Source organism: Tenrec ecaudatus, chromosome 1, assembly GCF_050624435.1.
Source record: "Tenrec ecaudatus isolate mTenEca1 chromosome 1, mTenEca1.hap1, whole genome shotgun sequence".
In the NCBI taxonomy this organism is placed as follows: Eukaryota; Metazoa; Chordata; class Mammalia; order Afrosoricida; family Tenrecidae; genus Tenrec; species Tenrec ecaudatus.
This window is the reverse complement of record NC_134530.1, coordinates 103,900,337-103,917,612: the sequence shown is the minus strand read 5'-3', so window position 1 is coordinate 103,917,612 and position 17,276 is coordinate 103,900,337. Positions and strand designations below refer to the sequence as shown.

At 41.3% G+C, this 17,276-nt stretch overlaps 1 protein-coding gene across 3 annotated transcripts in view; it reads right to left on the bottom strand.

Annotated features, from left to right (window-relative positions):
• Positions 1 to 5,234: 5,234 nt before the first annotated feature.
• TYW3 (tRNA-yW synthesizing protein 3 homolog) overlaps positions 5,235 to 17,276 on the bottom strand; it is a 30,181-nt gene continuing 18,139 nt past the window's right edge. Inside the window, exons 5-7 of one of the 3 annotated variants that reach the window (XM_075557351.1) lie at positions 16,698 to 16,831; positions 16,363 to 16,475; positions 7,462 to 7,600 (exon numbers count right to left, since the gene is read on the bottom strand). In XM_075557351.1, the coding sequence (XP_075413466.1) occupies positions 16,388 to 16,475; positions 16,698 to 16,831 (222 nt within the window). In that variant the 3' untranslated portion in view covers positions 7,462 to 7,600; positions 16,363 to 16,387. Of the gene's footprint in view, positions 7,601 to 16,362; positions 16,476 to 16,697; positions 16,832 to 17,276 lie in introns of all 3 variants that reach the window. The other 2 variants (XM_075557346.1, XM_075557344.1) reach the window with 2 other exon arrangements.

The window sequence follows — 17,276 nt, the reverse complement described above, 5'->3', positions numbered from 1 at the left end:
ATGTTTTCTGGTATATCCTTTATCCAGGTCTATATGAAGGTGATCATTCTACCTTCCATCTCTCCAATTTGTCCCTAAAAATTTTGTTTTCTATCATTCACACCATAGCAAGCAGTTTGGGCATCGTTGAGGGACTCAGAATGTATTTCTTTTCCATGTTCTTTGTGGTTGGGGAACAAAATGAAATCTGAAGGGGCAAGATCAGAGCGAGGGTGAATGGGATTCATTTTCTCAGTAAAATTCTCACACGATCGTCTTTACTATTCTCAAAGAATAAACTGGTGCACTGTTGTTTTATAAAATAATTCATTGATGCCCTTTTCCTGGGCTTTTTCTCACCAATGCAGTTCTTCCACCTAAGAAACCCTGTGGTAGGCTAGGCTCTCTGGAGACATAGATCCAGTGACACTCGTCTGTGTGTAAGAAAGAGCTTTTTGTCAGGAAGTGACAACGCATCAAGAAGGCATCCTTGCCCAGTCCAACTCAATGCCAGTCCATAAGTCCCTCTTCCCATTCTTGCGGCTGAGGGCCAGATGTAGAAAGGTGATGCAGGAAGGTGACGCAGGAAGCTAACAGGCGAGGGGATTCAAGTGGTAGGGCTTTCACAGGTCTCTGAGTTGACAGCAGAGTCCCAGCAAGCTGGAGGGCACAGGGACAGAGAGAGAGAGAGAGTTCCCCAGTCCTCCCCCGCCCCACCCCAGCCCCCTTAAAAGACTCCCAAAGAGGCATCGCCACCCTGTGACCTGAAGGACAGGTGAGATTCCACTCCAGCACTTTCAGGTTAATATAAAATAATCTAACTACCGAAGTCCCCATGATCATCCTGCCTCTTTGGAGGAAATCTGTAAATACCCTTTTTAAATTCTCTGTCACTATAACCTTCTGAGCTGACTTCTCTGCCTTGAATTCCCCTGGCCCTTCTGAGGCGACTGTCGGATTGGATCTTTCCTTTCTTTGAAAGAGTACCAAAGAAACCCTGTGTTGCTGAGAGAGCTTGTTGGCCGTCACCCGCCCTTCCCAGAGACATGTTTAACCACGGTCCGTCTGGAATAAACGTGTGTGTGCATCATGTGGAACTCCAGGAGTCATGCTTTTGACTTACCTTCATATGTGTTACCATGCCTTCCTGGCCACTTCTTTTCTTGACTCGGTTCATTCCCTACGCTGGGTTTGAGCTTTCCTGGAACAATCCCGATCACAAGAATAAGCACTATGCCATGGTCTTTGGTAAGTTAATTCCATTACATTGGCCTTCTGTCTGCAAGAGGGGTTTTTTTCCCTCTAAGATCTAAGCAAAATGTCGTCCTTGAAACGGGCTATGGCTCTCCTTCACCTAGAATCATGATTCCTGCCATTAGGTTCCTATCAGCTGGTATTACAGAAATGATCCTCAAAATTCCTTTGCATAACCCTGATAGAATTTTTAAAACCATGTACTTATCACAAAGTTAGCGTGCACCATAAATTTGCTGCATATGTTTAAATCACTACTGGTGATATAACTTGCAGCATATTATAAACACCAGCTCTTCAAACTAGACCTGACATCACTTTTTAAGCTGTGTCTGAAATGATCTGAATGCTTGTCTCCCCTCAGTGCTGCAGCAGCAGGCTTCTTCTGACAAGCCATGTACTAACCAGGAGCTCCCTGGAGAAGCTGGGGGGTCATTGGGGAAATGAGGTAGGATTCCAGGTGAAGTCCAAGCCTCAGCCTGATCCTTCTGGGAGCTTCTATGTCAATTGCATGTCCACGTTCATCCCATTTCTGGACACCGAAGTTGCCTTTTGTAGTCTGCAACAGTCATTATTGGCTCTGAGACAATGGAGTATGTGGAGGGGGGGCAGGAAACAAGACTTTCCGGATCTCTCATCTTTCTTTCAGGCCAGAGAGACTTGGTAGCTTAAAGCTTTAGCAGCAAAGCACACCAGCCTGGGGAAAGCACAGCACTGAGGGAGGATCTGAAGACTTCCACCAATACGAAAATGACTTATTTGATACTATCAATCATTTATCAAATACATTAGACTTCTAATTCTAGGAATTAGGAATAGATACATATGTCTTTATTTCTTCTACTGTTAGGTGCTGTCAAGTCAGTTCCAACTCACACTGGCTCACTCTCTCCCATGCTCACAATTCTTGTTACACTTGAGCCCACTATTGCGGCTACTGTGTCAAACCAGCTCCTGAGAGTCTTCCTCTTTTTTCTTGTCCCTGCCCTTTACCAAGCATGAGGTCCTTTTCCAGGAACTGGTATTTGCATCCTGACTGGCTCATTTCTTCCCTGTGATCCCTCTGTAGGGGGATGCCCAACTGTCTACAGATAGGCATTGGGTCTACGCTCCATGCACCCCCACTCCCACCCCCAGTTCACTTTGGGTATGATTTTGTTCTGGGACTTAGATGTCTGGTACCTTATGGCTAACATTCTGTATTAGTTTGGGTTACTAGAGAAACAAATTTATAGACACTCGTGTATAAGAAAGAACTTACAAGAGCAATACACTAGCAATTGATAATTCAATACAAGAGCAATTGAATATTGAGAAAATATCCCAGCCCAGTCCAGATCAAGTCCACAAGTCCTATATTAGCACGTCTCCAAAACCAATCTATACATTCCTCTTCAGACTCATGAAACACATGCAAGGATGCCAAGTGCGGGAATATCACAGAGCAGTGGATGGAAAGTCGTATGGATCCAGTGGCAGTAGAAGAATGTCAGCACTGGCGTGGGTCTCCACATGGCTTCTTGAGGTCCTGGGCTTTACCATAGCTCCATGTGTCTTGTCAACAGGAATGACTCGCAGGGAACGAGTGTGTGTCCCACCTCCAGCAAGCTACTTATCTCCTCAGCGCCTCCAAATGAGGTCATCAAGCTGCAACCTGTGTGCTACCACACATTCCAACACGTTCTGAGAGCACGAATAGTTTACACCTAATGGTTGGCTGTTCAAACCTACTCAGCAACACCAAAGAAAGGCCAAGTGACCTGAAAAATGCAAGGAAACCCTGTTGGACTCTAACACATGGGTCCTCTGTACAGCAGAATTGACAGGTATAGGTTTGGTGTGTTGGGTTAACTGTGGCGACTGGTGTGACTGGTACAAAAGAATCTATGCCTATAATTTCTCACAACCCAGACCGTGCAACTGAGAGTCTGAGTAAAACAGATGGGTATATATTTTCACTAAGCCTGATCAGAAATGACAATGAAGACAGGACTCTAAATAGAGGAAATGCTGTGGTAGTTACATAACCAGTCAACTTGAGATTTAAGAGTGAAGGGTGGGGTTTAACCTGTCAATTAGGTCACAGCTTGATGACCTCATCTGGAAGCACTAAGGAGATAATTAACTTGCTGGAGGCAGGACATACTCTCCCTTCCTGGGAGACATTGCAGCTGACAAGACGCATGGAGTTTCGCTAGTGCCCTGAGCTAGAGGAGCCACGTAGAGACCCCTGCCAGCAATGAGCTGCTTACACCACCGCTGGATCCACAAGACTTCCCACCCACTGACCTGTGATCTTTCTTCCTGCCTCAGTGTCATTGCTTGTGCTGCATGTGTCTGAAGAATTTAGACTGGTAATGGACATATGGGCTAATATCGGATTTATGGACTTAACATGGATTCGGCTGGGATGTTTTCTTAATGTACAACTGCTCTTTGATATTAAGTTCTCTTATACACAGGAGTGTCTATGAATTTGTTTCTCTAGTCAACCCAGTCTAACACAAATGCGATAGAAAAGTGTAAGGAGTCAGAAAGCACTACCTGAAGAGATTAGTCTCTAAGTGCTTCTATTGTCTCTTTGCATAATGGTGATTCCAATGCCTAGTCTGATTACACCATAGGAATGTTGACAGGATCTAGTTAAATAAAAATGACATTATTATGCATATATGTTACTATTTGTTTTTCCATTCACACTCATCGTAAAATGAGAACACTGTCATACTGTTTCCAAAGTGTGCCTGATCACAAAGGGGACACATTTAAAGGGCAGTTCAGTAATCACGTGGTTGCTAGGTGCCGTCAAGTCGGTTTGGACCCACAGTAACTCTACACAAGAGGAGGAAACCCTGCAGGTTCTGACTGGGCCCACAACTGTTTCTCTCCTGGAGTCAATTGCTGCAGCCGCCACGTGAATCCATCTCTGAGGAGAGACCTTTTTTTAGCTGACCCTGGCCCAAATGTGATGCCTTTTTATAGGGTGGTCTTTCTCGAGAATACGTCCACAATACATGGACTGAAGTCTAGTCATCCTTGTTTCTCAGGAGCATGGATGCTGGCTGAACTTACAAGATAGATTTTTTCTCTTGGTAGTTCATAATTTATTCAATATTCTTGGTCAATATAATAATTTAGTTGTAATCAATTCTTCTGTCTTCCTTACTAAAGATAGCCATTTAGATTTGCATACCAGGAATTTGCCTTGTTATAGATGTGATCTTATACCTGCTTTTTAAAATACGTTGACTTTGTAGATAATTTCTTCTAAAATCATCACAGATGAATGCATATGCAAATCTAGTAAATTAAAAAGAATTTTCTTCACTCTTATGGACTGTTAACCTCAAAGTTGGTAGTTTAAAGCCAGCAGCCACTCGGCGGGAGCAAGACAGCACTTTTTACTTCAATAGTTAGTTTCAGAAGCTCGCAGGGCCATTCTAACCTGTCCTATAGGGCCCGTTTGAGTCAGCATTGACTCCACGACAGTGAGTTGTATAGTAGCTCTAAGGAGCCCTTGGTGACTTATCGGTTATGTGTTAAGCTACAGCAGTTCGAAACCACCAGCTGCTTCTCCAAACAGGGCAGTGGTTCTCAATCTGTGGGTCATGACCCCTTGGGGGGGGGGTTGGGTCAAATGACCCTTTCACAGGGGTCGCTGAAGATCATGGGAAAACATATTTCTGATGGTCTTAAGAACTGAGACACCACTCCTCTATCCATTTCCAGGTGGATCTGCCCACATGAGTACCAGGCATGAAGACTGTTACCCATGCTACACCATGCTTCAAGACAAAATTTTATTGATTTGTAATTAGAAATGAATATTTTATAATATATAATTACATATTGTTTTTGTGTTTAATCACTATGCTTTAATGATGTTCAATTTGTAAGAATGAAAATACATCCTGCATATCAGATATTTACATTACAATTCCTAACAGTAGCAAGATTACACTTATGAAGTGGCAACAAAATGATTTTATGATTGGGGTCACCACAATATAAGGAACTGTATTAAAAGGTCGTGGCATTAAGAAGTGAGATAAAATTTATTGTGCCAACCTGGCTGATAAACACATGTGGGGTTAATTGAAGGGTGGATATATAAATGGCTTGGTATCGCCTTTCTTATTCTTGGGTCTCTTGCTTTCTGATCGTCGGACCAGGGTGCAGCTGCTTTAGTCAGTTCCCTGCTTCAAGTGGCAAGGCTCACTTTCTGTAAGACATCCCTGAGGAGAAGCCACATGGACCTACCCCGATGCAGCACTGGGTGCTGGAGCAGCCATGTGAAGACCCCTGCCAACGCTGAGATGCTTACACATTCACTGACTCAGCTTTCCTCCTGTAGTCGGCATCCTTGCGTGCATTTTGAGATGGAGGACTTTGTGGATTGGTGTCAGATATATGGGCTAAAGTTGGACTTAAGCAGCACTGGGTTGGGATGTTGTCTTGATGTGCACTTACCCTTTATCTAACTCTCTTATACACAAGTTTCTGTGGATTTGTCTCTTTAAAGTACCCGGACGGACACAGGAAGGTTGAGGACCAGTTAGGGTCTTGTAAACCTACAGGAGCAGGCAGCAATACCCTGTCCACAGGGTCACTGAGAGCTGGAACCAACTCCTGCAGTGAGTTTGGTTTAGTTGGATTTTATCACTGCTGAACTGTGCTGTCCTCTCATAGGAGACTAATAATGACTAACTTAATTTCTTTTACATTCCTGGAAAGAGGCTACTGATCCTAATGTTAATTGCTTGAAAAAGCATCTGGCATCCAGGCATCTGCCCTTTTCTGTGGTACACCTAACCCATGGACTGTGTCTCTGTAATTTGAGGTTCCTTCAAGACCTGCTTTGCCACGCTACTGAAATATACATCTCTTGAGCAGGGGACTGTCGGACCCTGTCATCTGGCTGACTGTTGGTGACCTGCCTTGCTGTTTGCTGCCTGTGGCCAGATAGCCTGAATCGCTCTACAGAGGACTACGTAGAGGCCCTCAAGACTTGAAGGACTGCCAGTGTAATAGCTGTCTCACGGAAGTGAGCTGCACTGAGCCATTTGTACTGCTTTATAGATTCATTAACTGTTTATTTGTTATCTATATAAATATATTAGTGTCTTGGTTTTATTTCTCTAGAGAACCTTAACATAGTAGACAATTGGACATCCCATCACAGAGGGGACACAGGGAAGAGATGAGCCAGTCAGGGTGCAGTATGGCACCAATGAAACACACAACTTTCCACCGATGAAACACAAAACAAGCTCTTTGGTGTTTCCTTCCCCCCACTATCATGACCTCAATTCTACCTTACAAATCGGATTAGACCAGAACATGAACACTGCTACAGATAAGAGCCTGCAAAGTAGGGAATCCAGGATAGATAAACTCCTCAGGGCCAACAAGGAGAGTAGAGATCAGGTGAGAGTGGGGGGAGAAAAGGGGAATCGATCACAAGGATCAACCTATTAAACCCCCTCTCAGGGGGATGAACAACAAAAAAGTGGGTCAGGGGTGACGGAGGATGATGTAAGATATGAAAATAATAATCTATAACTTATCCAGGGTTGGTGAAGGAAGGGAGGGGAATGAAATGGGGAACTGATATCAAGGGCTCAAGTGGGAAGAGAGTGCTTTGAAAATATTAACGGCATATGTGCAAAAGTGCTTGACACCCTGATGAATGTATGGACTGTGATAAGAGACATAAGAGCCCCCAATAAAAGTATTTATTTAAAAAAAAAAAGGTATCATCATGAACAAAGAATTATACAAAGCAATTTTTAAAAAACCTCTGTCTTTAAAAGGTGGATTTCTCTATAGGTGCAGAGAAATTACTTCTCGCTTTTATGAATTACTGATACACTGCAGCTGAGTTGATACTGACATGATGGTGACCTCTGTGCAGAACTCCGCTTGCAGGGTTTTTCAAAGTCCCGTCCTTTCAAGGACAGAGTCCCAGGCCTCTCGTCAGGTGCCTCTGGGTATGTTGGAACCCCCAAACTGCCAGCTAGTTTTGCGCATTAACTGTCTGTACGTCTATGAAAGACGGATAAGCTCACCCAACTAAAATACTCTTACGAAGAGCAATTGTATAAAATCTATTAGAAACATTATTCTCGTGAGTTACTTCAGAAGTAAAGCTTAATATTCTTCAGGGAAGAGACTAACACTGAATCCCGGACCATCGTCATCATCTGCAGGCTCTCTATCGGTTTCTCCAGTGGTGCATCTGTCCTGTCCTGTCCCTGGGGTCCTGTTCTTCTTGTGAGTGTACAACAGCTCTTTCTCTTTGATCTTGGGATGAGACTTAGTAGCACTGCTTTCCCTTTCCAAAGCATGTTGGAGGCAATTGTACAATCTGTAAAGAAATAAACACCTTTGTTACATCTGTGTTTTGAAATTGAGTAACAAATAAATTATGTAAACTTCACATGTTTATAGAACGTGTCATAAGATTTGTAATTCCCATATTAGACTTATAAATATACAGGAAATCAAAGAAATACTATGCTTATTTTTATCACATTTGAAGTATGGAAACAATTGGTAAAGGAAAAGAACAACTTATTTTTAAATAATTTAAATAACCAGTGCATTTTATTTCCCTTCCAAACAGAGTAATGGGAATCAAAATCATTACATATTTTCTGCAAGACAAGCAGTCTTTATAAAGAACTTTAAATGCTTATTTCCTTCAACTTCCAAATTATATTTCTAAGTATTTAGCCTAAAAATATAGTATTTAGCCTAAAAGTAAAGAAACTCAAGCACATCATTTTCAAGTGTTTATCACAATTTTCTTAGTAGGAAAAATTTAAAGGTAATTCTCATGTGCTCCACAACTGAATAAATAAAGGCGGATTTTAATGATACACAACTATTGAAAATGTTATTTTATAGTTTAGCTGATGATATTGAAAATAGTCTCTGTAAATACTAAAAAATTGTAAACTTCATGTAATATCCCAGTTGTGTGAAAAATAATATGTATATGCATGCACAAATTTTACAAGGAAAAACTAACTTATTTTGTCAACTTTAACCCAAACCAACCCTATACCCACCCTGACACACATAAACTCACTCAACAAATTTTAGCGAATATTTATTAAGCATCATTCGAATGCTGGATATGATGAGATTAAAATTAGTAAGAAACTGTCTTTGCCATTGCAGCACTCAATACAATGGACTAAGTTTCAAGGCCTTGATTCATTCAATAAACACTTACTGGGTTCCTGCTATAAGCCAGATATCGTCATGGTTTAGAGCAAGACAGTTAAAGTGTGTGTGTCGGAAGTGGTGGTGGGGAGCTGGCAAGAGAGCGGTACTTTGAAAGTGAGTATCGCAGAGGGAAAAAAGATATATGCAAAGTGAAGTAATTGTAATTCAACAGAGTACAAGGTCTCTGTCTCACATTAAAGCATACACTGAAACACTGGAAATGATGATAAAAAGTTGATCCAAGGAAATGCCTCTGGCACTGAGTGTAGGATAAGAAATTTATTATGGAAGGGCTGGCATGATACTTCAGGTGAATATATTCAGAAGGCTATTGGATATATGGACCCAGACTCAGTACTTTGGAAGGGTTGCCCAGGGAAGTAACTGAAGCCACGGGGCAGGGACAGAATCCTGGAGAGCGATATTTAAGGAATAGGCAAGATACTAGGATAAATCCACAATATGAAGAACCACAAGCAGTAGGGATGACAGTAGTGGATGTAAACAAATTCAGACTGCTTCACGCTTCCTAAAAATCTGGGTAAGTTGAACCATTCACTGATCCCTATTTATAGCAAAAGTACTACCACCTCTTTTCTTTGTTCTTGCTGTTCTTTCTAGCTGTCACTCAACTCCGTTCTTCCCCAGAGCTCTTCATATAAAGTCCTGCCCGGCTTAAGACTCGGCTCATTGGTTTAGTCCACGAAGCCTTCCTTGATTAGATTCTTCTGCGTAAATACCTGACTTCAGTTATTTTCTTTTTAATTCCTGACCATTTTATATCTTTCTTAGAAAATCTACTTTCATGTTGAAATTTAGTTATTTGTGGGCCTCCCTGAACTCACTATTAAGCTGCTATAAGAACTGTCCCCAGGGACAAGGGAACAAGTGATCTAAAATATATGGTGAGGAGGGCATAGGATGCCTGGGGCTTGATCAAGGGCAATGTAGCTGAAAGGAATTACTGAAACCTGAATGAAGGTGGAGCATGATAGTGGGACAAGAGGAAAATAAAAAGAAATAGAGGAAAGAACTAGGAGGCAAAGGACATTGATAAAGGTCTAAATACAGGTATATACATATGTAAATATATTTATAACTATAGGGAATAGATCTATGTACATATATTTATTAGTTAAGTATTAAGGCTGCAGACAGACACTGGGCCTCCACTCAAGTACTCCCTCAATGCAAGAACACTTTGTTCTAATAACCTGGCGTTCTGTGATGCTTACCTTCCCTGACACTATCGCTGAAGACAAATGAGTGCATAAGCAAACGTGAAGAAAGCTAATGGTGCCCAGCAGCTATCAAAAGATAAAATGTCTAGGGTCTTAAAGGCTTGAAGATAAACAAGCAGCAATCAAGCAGAGAAGCAACAAAGCCCACATGGAAGCACACCAGACTGTGATTATTATAAAGTGTTGTGGGATTAGGTATCAGGCATCAAAGACCCAGAACAAAAAATCATATCAATGTGAATGAGGGGGAGCTTGGAGTGGAAACCCAAAGCCTATCTGTACACAATTGGACATCCTCTTATAGAAGGATTCATAAGAAATAGTTGAGCTAGTCAGGGTGCAGTATAGTACCGATGAAACAACTTTCCTCTAGTTCTTTAATGCTTCCTCCCTCCCCTACTATCATGACCCCAATTCTACCTTATAAATCTGGCTAGACCAGAGCATGTACACTGGTACAGATAAGAGCTCACAACACAGGGAATCCAGGAAAGATAAACCCCTCAGGGCCAATAATGAGAGTAGCAATATCAGGAGAGTAAGGAGAAGGTAGGGGAGAGGGGAGGACCAATCACAATGATCTACATATAACCCCCCCCCCTCCCAGGGGGATGAACAACAGAAAAGTAGGTAAAGGAAGACAGTGGTCGGTGTAAGACATGAAAAAAAAAAAAAAGTACCAAGGGTTTGTGAGGGTGGAAAGGTGGGGGAGGGAGAAAATGAGGTGATACCAAGAGCTCAAGTAGAAAGAAAATGTTTTGAAAATGATGATGGTAACATATATACAACTGTGCTTGACACAATGAATGAATTGTGATAAGACCTGTAACTGCCCTCAATGAAATGATTAAAAAAACAAAAAAACTGTCCCAGCAGGGATCATGTCAACTCATCTCTGAATTTTAGTATCTATGCAATGGTTATGCCCTAATAGAAAGGTTGATGATTCAAGCCTAGTGGTGGTTCTGCAGGGAAAGATGCGGCACTCTTCATTCATGATTTACAACCTGGAAAGTGGGTTTGTTGTTGGTGTAGTTGGCAGTCCATTACTTTTTGTACCTCCTGACACATATGAAAGGGCTTCAACAAGCTTTTGGAATACGGCTTTTTGAAAACCCTTTGTATATTTGTTGAAAGAACTAGCGTTCTTAAAAAAATATGTAGTCATCCTTAACTGTTACCTTTTTGATGGATTACCTATTTCAGAAATGCCTAAAGTACTTGCTGCTAATCGCAATGGACTTTTTCACGTGGGTGAGACTGAAGACAAGTGGACCGGGTTACCGATGGAGTGGGGATGTGTTTGGAAAGGAGCTGCGGCAGGGCAAGAGGCAGACAAAAAATATTCCATTTGCTCATCCTTTAACAGCTCACTTACTAGTGTTGAAAAAACCCCTAGAGACATCCCAATCATCTTTTTCTTTCATATTTCCTATATTCTTACCAGCAAGAATACAGGCTAATAGAATCTGCCTCTTCTTTATTTCACTGAACACTCTTCTTTGCATATTGTTCTTATTACTGGTGAAAGAAATATAGCTAGCTTCATTCTACTCATAATCAAAGGATAGTTTCATCAGACCCAAGTCCTAACCTTTCAGCAATGGGTTCAAAGACAGCCTTCTTTTCTAAATTAGTAAATAAATCACACTCCTATTGTTTACCTGGAAGTAATTATGCATGGGATTATCTTTCTATGTTCATAATGAAGAGTGCTATTTGCAGACCTTTCCCCCCTCTCCCCACTTCAGAAAACAAGAATCCTGCCTGCCAGTAATCCTGGAAGTACCCTCCCACCAGAAATAGGCTTTAGAATTTTTTTTTCACAATACCATTGTATGAATTGAATTCATATCACAAAATATGTATCTAAATTCTAACACCTGCAAAAGTGATCTTGTTTGGAAATAAGGATTTTCTTGTCTTAAATTAATGAGATCATCTCACACTAGGGTGGGCCCTTAAACAAATTACTTCTAAATGGTACTTTATAAAAGAGCAGAATAGACAGATACAGGGAGAAGACAAAAAGCACGTGAGGCCAGTCTACAAGGTGAAGTGCTCCAAGCACAGCTGGGAATCATCAGGAACGAGGAGAGGCTCAGGGGAGGAAACGACAAGGCCAGGATCCGACTGGGCTTCCTAGCCGATTCTCCAGTACGGTGAGGAAACACCTTGGGTTACTGGACGCCCCCACTATGGCAGCACCAGTGAACTAACACCAAGACCCTTCTTCGATTACAGCATTTAACTCTCCTCCCATCATTTTCACATTTCCAGTCAAAATGCTCATTGTTGAAATGTTTACTTATTAGAATTTGACTTTAAAATTTTTAATACTTTATATAAACTTTTTATCTACAAATTTGAGTACTAAATATCTGATTGCAGAACTCATCACCTCCAATGTTTAATTAGTTTTACTCTTTTCAAAACAGAAGAGGAATGTTTTTTCTCTGCATTTGGTTGAATGTGCAGCTGTTCTGAAAGGAGCCCCCTAATTTGTCCACAATTTCTGAATTCACATGTAATCTTCTAATCAGTATCTTAAGACACTTTTTACTCTTCTTAATTTTCCACTGATTTCACGCAATGAGCACGGCTCTCTCGACAGCAGCATGCAGACTATAATCTCAAAACAGACTTTTGAGGCAACGGAATTAAAGCGTAATTTGATTTTATAGTTGGTGAATATGGCTCAATTAACTTCACCAGGTGTATAGTTAGTTGATCTTGGGCTATATTTATAATCTTTTTTAAATTCAAGGAAAGAAAGAAAACTGATTTGCTTCCTTCTCTATTTTAGCAAACAGTCTCACTGGATTAGCATCTAACAAATGAAGTACACTTTTGGAATGACGCAAGGAAGTAATAGCGTTCAAACTCTGCATTTTGTTGTTCAGCTGAATGCTCTTTTATTTATTTGAAATTTTAACTTTAGTTAGAATGTTTGCTGTGCAGGTAGGACACCTCTTAGCTTTTTTGACCCAGGGTTCCATTAGAGATTATTTTTAACATTCACTGTATATAATGAATTAATTTCTCTACAAGGTCTCTGGGATAGTCTAAGTTTCATCCTATCCTTCCAAGAAATGAGAAAATCACCAGTTGAATAATGCTGTGGACTCTGTGGTTCAAGTGGGGAACTCCATCTGTGAAATTCTGGACTGTGGTACTGGTGTAGTTACAGGTTGACTCCCCATTTGAGTCAATGAAGAAGGGGGGGGGGACTATTTTAAACTGAGAATCCCTAACATGACAGGGACATGTGGTATTCAAAGCATACTATTAATTATTTAGTAACGCAATCGTGTAACCCATGTTACCTGATGCTCACTGACAGGGTCCTGTTGGCAGAGTGATTATGAGCTGGGCTCGAAACCACCAGCCGCTCGGCGGATCGAGTAGGAGCTCTGGGCTCCTGCAGGTTTAGCCGCAAATGCACAGGGCAGCTCTGCCCTGTCCTACGGGCTGCCGTGAGCTGGCATCAATTCCACGGCAGGGAGTCTGTGTTGAGTTCATTGTGCATTAATAAATACTCTATGAAGCAATTAAACTTATAGAACTCAACACATGTGCTACATCTATACTAACAATTATTCAATAACATAATGCACACACTACTTACATTATACGAATTTTCTTATAAAGCATATATTTCCCCCAAGTTAGAGGTGAAGAAAATGAAGGCAAGAGAGTTGAGTAACTTGTGATGGAACCGGTACTAAGATCCAGTTCTCCTTTACACATGCCTTTAATTTATCCTTGTCTGGAAATACTCATCTCTCTCTTATATTTGAGTGATAATTTTGCTGGATAGAAGGTTCCTGATTGATAATGTTTTCTTCTACCAGGATTTTATATGTCATCCACTGTCTTCTTGCTTGATGGTTTCTGCTGAAAAATCCAAAATCCTTCTTATGGGTTTCCTTGGCTGTTATTATTATCTGCCTGGCTGCTCTCAGAATCCTCTCCTGGTTTTTGAGTTTGACTGCCATGTGGTATGCTGCTCTTCTTTTGGGATATATCCCGTTTGGGGTTCTCGCTACTTACTGAGTAGTTACTTTTCCCCTTTTATGCTGTTAAAAATGTTTTTTCCAGAAATTTTTTGGGGCTATGTTCTCTGTGGGTTTGTTTGTTCCTTCCTGTTCTGGAATCCCAATGAGACACAGTTAGGATAGTTACCTTTCTTATAATTATGAACTTTATTCAGACTTCTTTGCTCTTTTTGTTGTTCATTCTTGTAAACTGAAGTAAAAAATGTCTTCAAGTTCACAAATTCAGCTGTCCATTTCCTTCTGTTCTTATTCCTCTACAAATCCTGTCATCTTAGTTTTTATTTGTCTTTTGGGTTTCATTCGCGTTCAGCCATTTGGGGGGGGTGGTGTCGTTCACTATTTGTGGCTGTTTCTCCTGTTTATTTTTCCATGTGGATCAATGTTTTCTGTTGCTTCATCAAAATCCTGATATAGCAGTAAGGGGTGGCAGGAAGGTTGGGCTGTGTGTGGGCACTTAAGTCCATCCAATGGCACAGGAGAGGAGTAACAGAAACTTCAAAATGAGTTTAGGAATAAAGGAGACAGGGTATGAGAGAGAGGGGAAAAAGAACATGTTAGTAGTAATTTTTTTAAATGTTATTGCTGTTAGGTGCCATCAAATTGGTTCCAACCCACAGAACCCTTATGTACAACAGAATGAAATACTATCGGGTCTTCAGCCACCCTATTGTTCCCATGCTTGAGCACATTGTTACAGCCACTGTGACTTTCCTCTTTATATCTTCCCCCCTATTTTACCAAAGATGATGTCCTTCTCCAGGGACTGGTCTCATAACATGTCCAAAGTATGTAAAACGAAGGCTTGCCACCATGCTTCTAAGGAGCACTTTGGCCATTTTCTTCCAAGACAAACTGGTCTGTCCTTTTAGCATTCCAAGGTACTTTCAATGTTCTTCTGCAGCACAATTCAAATGTGTCAATTCGACTTCATTATTCTTTATTCAATGTCCAACTTTCACCTGCATTTAAGGCGACTGATAATACCAGAGTTTTCAATACTCTGAAGAGTTGTAGAATAGCAGATTTACCTAATGTGAATTGTCTTTTGAACTCGACTGCTGCTTCCATCAGCATCAATTGTGAATCTAGGCAAGGAAAAACCCTTGACAACTTCAACCTTCTCTCCATTTATCATGATTTTACTTACTGATCTAGTTGTGAGGCTTTGGGTATTCGTTAAATAAAAAAGAAAAAGGAAAGCAAAGCATTGCTGCTTGGTCCTGGATGCCATGTCATGAGCTCTTCTCTCTTCTCTGTGCCTGTGCACATGTCTGGTCTAGTCCACAGTGAGAGGCAGCAGTGGGGTCATCACAGTGGGGGGCAAAGAAGCATCAAGGGATCAGAGGAACATTGTGGGTTCTAATAGTGCTTTACTGTCCCCTGGTTAACTCATCTCTTCCCTGTGGGGAGATGTTCCATTGGTTACAGATGGGCTTTTGGACTCTGTTCCTAACCCCCTTGTTCTCAACAATGTTTTTCGATATTTGTTTGATAAGGGTCTTCTGATGCCTTATACCCCTTCCCGATGACACCTCATGATCCCACCGGCTGGTGTGCTTCTTCCATGTGGGCTTGCTGCTTCTCTGCTGGAAGGCTGCTTTTGTCACTTCAAGCCTTTACGACTCCAGATGCTGTATCTTTTAATAGCTGGGCACCACCTGCTTTATTCACCACATTTGCTTAGGCACCCATTTTGTCTTCAGCGACTGTGCAGGGAGGGTGAGCATCACAGAATGCCAGTTTGTTAGAACAAAGGGTGCTTGTATTGAGGGAGGGCTTGAGCAGAGGCTTGAAGTCTATCCACTACCTCAGTGTATTGCCATATACATATGTGTACATAGGCCAGTACCTCTATTTTATGGAGTAATGTATTTATATGTATGTATATGTATATACCTATGTATATATGTATATACCTATGCTTATTCCTTAATCCACAGATTTTCTTCCTAGATCCTTCCTGCTTCCTTTCGCTTTCCTTCTGCCCTTCCATTATGCTTTCTCTACTTCCACCTCTCAATACTTCCTCTCAGCTAGACTGCTGTGTTCCAACACACCCAGGATCTGTATATGCCCCTTGTTGTTGATTTAGAGGGGAGGGGGAAGAGAAGGGGAGGAAGGGGGTAACGATTGTAATGATCAACACATAACCACACACATCCCCTCCAGGAGGAAGAACAACAGAAAGAATGGGGGAAGGAAGAGGGTGGTCAGTGTGAGATATGCAAATGATAAAAATTTATAATCTATCAAGGGGCCACAAGGGTATGGGGGTGGGAGATAAAAAAAGAGGAGCCGATACCAAGGGCTCAATAGAAAGTAAGTGTCTAGAAAAGAATGATGGCAACGTGTACAAATAGGCCTGAGACAACTGCTGTATGGACGGTAATAAGAGTTGCAAGAGCCCCCAATAAAGTGATCTTGAAAAACAATGTAGAGAAGCACACCAATGTAAATTGACAGCCCAGCCCTCCCTCCTGGATATCGATGACACCTCTAGATCTAAGCCATGACAGGCTGGGGTTTGAACTAGTCAGAGGTGCAGAGACATAAAACATGCATCACACTAAATAATTTAATCAGGCTGTTCCTCTCACCCGAGATCTTGCTTTCTTGGGGATTCTAGGTACCCTCCGATGGCTCACATCCAGGGCCACGTGCACCCGTCCTGATGCCTTCAAGTTGGTCAGTAAATGGTGGGCTCTCTTCTCTGAAAGATTCCAATTTTCTCATTGCTGCTGCATGCTGGCAGTCCTGGGTCCCACCATTTAGTGCCTATTTCAGCTCGACCTACTCTCACCTGTTACCTGATCATCTCTTTTGTTCATGGTAAAGCTAGGGACAGCTATGCAGTTTGGAATATAAACTGAAGATTGTGTACTAATATTTTCTAGGAATACAAAAATACCATGGAAATATCCAATCAATATACCTTTCAATTCGCTTCTTGTTTTCTTCCATTTTTTGATTGGCTATATTTAACAGGAAGTCAATATACTCCTCTGTCACCATCAGTTGTCCCTTGTGGCTTAAAGGAACTTCTAAGCCATGTGTACTCCGGACAGCCTACAAAAGAAACCACAATTTAGATGTGAAGACTTATTAATGAAGGTACCAAAGAGAATTTTAAAAAGCCAGGGCTACTCTTAAATGTAGTGTAGCTCCATAAAAGCTTTTATGTTTGTACTTGGAAATAATTTAGCTGAACCCAGCTGAATTGAAGGAGATTAAATAGGTTTTCCCATCATATAAAGTCATTTCTAAAGAAAGGCATCAGAGAAGTAGATAAAATCAAAGAACTCAGTAACTGTAACAGTTTCAATCTTGGTGAAGCTTAGATCGCTTTAGTACACAATTTAAAGAAGGGAAATAAATGAAACTTCTACAGAAGCGTCAATGGAAACTCGAAATGCATTGGGTGCCGAAGCGTCTTAGTGTGCCAAGAATGCTGCAAGCAGCACAGTAAAGCAACTGCTCCAGTGCACAAAGTGGCTGCATGCTCATTCAACCT